The sequence below is a fragment of the Galeopterus variegatus genome, unplaced genomic scaffold, assembly GCF_000696425.1.
Source record: "Galeopterus variegatus unplaced genomic scaffold, G_variegatus-3.0.2 Scaffold3190, whole genome shotgun sequence".
NCBI classification, from domain to species: domain Eukaryota; kingdom Metazoa; phylum Chordata; class Mammalia; order Dermoptera; family Cynocephalidae; genus Galeopterus; species Galeopterus variegatus.
The window spans coordinates 211,628-215,456 of NW_007729301.1; the positions used below are offsets into that span (position 1 = coordinate 211,628).

A 3,829-nucleotide genomic window follows, 5' to 3' on the forward strand; every position below is an offset into this window, starting at 1 on the left:
TTTTAAAAAAAAAAAAAAAAAAAAAAAAAAAAAAAAAAAAAAAAAAAAAAAAAAAAAAAGAAAGAAAAAAGCAAAATACATAAGAGTTTGTATAGATTATTAGAATTTGTATTAAGAAAAAGAGAAAATAGGGCCGGCCCCGTGGCGTGGCTCACTTGGGAGAGTGCGGCGCTGGGAGCGCTGAGGCCGCAGGTTCGGATCCTATATAGGGATGGCTTGTTCACTCACTGGCTGAGCATTGTGCTGACCACACCGTGCTGAGGGTTGTGATCCCCTTACCAGTCAAAAAAAAAAAGAAAGAAAATATATATCTATATGCTACAGTTCGTTATGTGAGCCCCAAAACTATGTGTTGGAAACTAATCCCCAATTCAACAGTGTGGGACTTTAAGAGGTGATTAGGTCACTGGGGCTTTGCCCTCATGAATGGATTAATGTCATTATCACAGGAGTTGATTTGTTATAAAAGTGAGTTTGGCCCCCTTCCTTCCCCCTTCTTTCCCACCCTCCCCCCTTGCAAGAACTCTTCCCCCATGGTATGATGCAGCAATGAGGCCCTCACCAGATGTGGGCCCCTCTACCTTGGATTTCTAGACTCCAGGATTGTAAGAAATAAATTTATGCTCTTTATAAACCCAGTCTCAGGTATTATTATAGGAGCACAAAATGGACTAAAACACCATATTTGCTTGTATGTGCATAACATTTCTTTGGAAGGATACACAAGAAACTACTAATACTAGTTTCCTTTGGAGAGAAGAAATGTGTGGCTAGAGAACAGAGTGGTAGGGAAACTTCATTATATACCTTCCCTTTGCCACATAAATAAGATAAAATAAATGAATAATGTTTAAGGTGTAAGAAGTCACCTGTGTTTATTCTCAAGTTCCACAATTTCTTTAAAAGAAAATGACTGGGGATTTTAAAAAATGTTACAATCATTAATTAGCCCATCTGTTCTACAAGCTTACTAGCTCAGCCCCATCCTATGGTTTGCATCTAGCATCCTGCTGTTCAACTTCTACAACATACCACAATCTCCACCAAATTGCCTTAATTTATCTAATCCAATGTTAAGCAAGCCCGCATACAACCTCACAGCTCAGACCTGGTGTGAATCACACACACTGGCTGCTTACCTGGCAGAGATCTGCGTGTATTGAGGTCAGCTGGTTTGTATTCATCTGCATCTTGTCTATGGCTTGCTTAAGGATGCCAATTCCTCGCAGGGGCTGTCAGAAATGACATCTCTTTCAGATAAGTTCTCAAAGATGGCAGCACATTGGATCTTATGTTGTCACTTACAAATAAAAAATAACACTGATTGATAGGTTCCTTTAAACAGCAATATGAGGTTTCCACATTCTTTCAGGAATTTCTGTCCCCATTTTGATAGAAAACGTTTTCTTAAGCTGTTTTTTGGAATATCTAGATAACTCAGAACCATTTCTTAAATCATAAAGCTTTTTTTACAATGACAATCAGTAATCAAAAACAATATTACTTCCTCAACAGTTAGTTATATTTACACCTAAACGGCCCAAAATTTTCCAAATCATTTATAATAAGTTTCCTGACCTAGACTCTTATTAATTGTGAATACGAGTGTTGGCATTTTCCCATAGGGCAGTCTCGCCCTTACCTAGTAGTAAATTACTATTGAAACTATGGGCTGGCTGGTTTGCTCAGTTGGTTAAGAGTGTGGTGCTGATAACACCAAGGTCCAGGGTTCGATCCCTGTATCAGCCAGCCACCAAAAAAAAAAAGGAAAAAGAAAAAAAAGAAACCAATACCACAGGTTGCAAACAAACTGTTTTCCTGCCCTGATTATAAATAAAAAGAGCAGGTTTCAAGTGAGGCACAATCAGTTTCTGAACAGAAGATGATACTATAAAATAGTGAACAACTTACATGGCTTTTTAAATAAAGACTTGTTGATTTCTTTTTAACCATCTCTTTCAAACACAGTTTATTTAGTACTCCTACAAAATATTAACTGGTTCTTTTTGTTTTTAGCCTTCTTCAACCACTAATCTTAAAGTTCACATTCAAATAGAAAAGAAACACCCAAATTATAACTTGTGTCAATGTCACAAAAGATAAAGACCGAGAACTATTTCAGATTAAAGGAGACTAAAAAGACACAACAAGGGCCGGCCCGTGGCTCACTTGGGAGAGTGTGGTGCTGATAACACCAAGGCCATGGGTTCGGATCCCTATATAGGGATGGCCGATTGGCTCACTTCGAAGAGCGTGGTGCTGACAACACCAAGTCAAGGGTTAAGATCCCCTTACCGGTCATCTTTAAAAAAAAAAAAAACAAAAAAAAACTCCAAAACAATGTAATGCAACCCATGATGTGAGGTTTTCCTTTGATATAAAGGACATGAACTGAATAGCTGGCAAAACCTAAATAGGATCTACAGAATTGTTAAAACATTATATAAACGTTCATTTCCAGATGTTGATCATTGTATTGTGGTATGTAAGAGAATGTCCTTAGTTTTAGGAAGCACGCATTGAAATATTTAGGGGTAAGGGACAGCATATCTGTGATTTACTTTCCAATGGTACAGAAAAAAAGGGAGCAAGAGAAAGAAAAGGATAAGCACGTGTGGTAAAATGTTAACATTCAGAGAACCTGGGCAAAGAGTATATGGAAATTCTTTATACTATTCTTGCAGCTTTTCGTAAGGTTAAAATTATGTCATAATTAAGAGCTATCAAGTTGAATTATGAAGACCAACAACAAAATAAATAGTAAATAAAAGTTAAAGGAAAAAAATTTAATGAACAAAACCTAGCAAATTATAATATAAAGGGCACTAGATTGGTAGTTTCAAAAACACCACCACCAGCAGTCACCCCCCTTGAGCCACCCCATCTCCCTTTGCCTCCTAGTCACTCACCTGCCATAGGGGCTAGCTGCCCTTACAGCAAGGCTTTTAGTTTTCTCAAGGGACCATAGCCATCTAAGTGTTGGGATGCTTATCACTAACCTGGAATCTTAAGGAATTAGTTCATTGCATAACTTAGATATGTATTATAACAGAACCATGAATACTTGAATAACATTGCTTACCTGTTTTCTTTCCACAAGTGCATTTGTTAGCTGATGGCAAAGCCCAGCAACTAGATACAATAATAAAATATTGAAAATATAAATAACTACAATGGCAAAATACATTAGATGGAAAATAAAATGTTATTTAGCTTACAAGTGTCTGTTGCATATCGAATGTGCTCCCCATTACAAGTACTGATGAAAAGCTGAACCTGTGAGAATAACGTTTCGAAGTCAGGAACACTGGGCATAGAAAACTTCACAAACCTAGAATAAGGAGAAAAGAATCTAATTACCCTGATATTTCATGGGGTAAAACGAAGAAGCAACTTATGCCAGAAGGCCATCCTGCCTCCAAACTCTGAAATAAAATGAGTAACGTATTTTTAAAAATTAAAAACTAGAGTCCTTGAGATTCTCCTAGCCTGGTTCTTTTATACAATCAAGATATACAACAATAAAAAAAACACACAACATAGACACAAATAGGAGTTAAGAAAAATACACTTAAAAAATAACAACTTTCGGGGCTGGCCCGGTGGCGCACTGGATAGTGCGCCGCTTGGGAAGCGCGGCGGCGCTCCCGTCCGAGGGTTCGGATCCCACATACAGACCGGCTCCCGCTCACTGGCTGAGCGAGGCGCGGGAGCAACGCCGAGGCTTGCGATCCCGTTGCCGGTCCCAGGTCTGGTACAGGGGCAACACTGAGGGTTGCGATCCGTTGCCAGACACGGAAAAAAAAAAAAAAAAAAAAAAAAAAAAAAA

General features: G+C 38.3%; 1 protein-coding gene across 3 annotated transcripts in view; it reads right to left on the bottom strand.

The window, feature by feature from the left end:
* COPS3 (COP9 signalosome subunit 3) overlaps positions 1–3,829 on the bottom strand; it is a 26,137-nt gene that overhangs the window by 13,024 nt on the left and 9,284 nt on the right. For all 3 annotated transcript variants that reach the window (XM_008584261.1, XM_008584258.1, XM_008584259.1), the window contains exons 3-5: positions 3,219–3,331; positions 3,083–3,132; positions 1,140–1,232 (exon numbers count right to left, since the gene is read on the bottom strand). In XM_008584261.1, the coding sequence (XP_008582483.1) occupies positions 1,140–1,232; positions 3,083–3,132; positions 3,219–3,331 (256 nt within the window). The remainder of the gene's footprint in view (positions 1–1,139; positions 1,233–3,082; positions 3,133–3,218; positions 3,332–3,829) is intronic.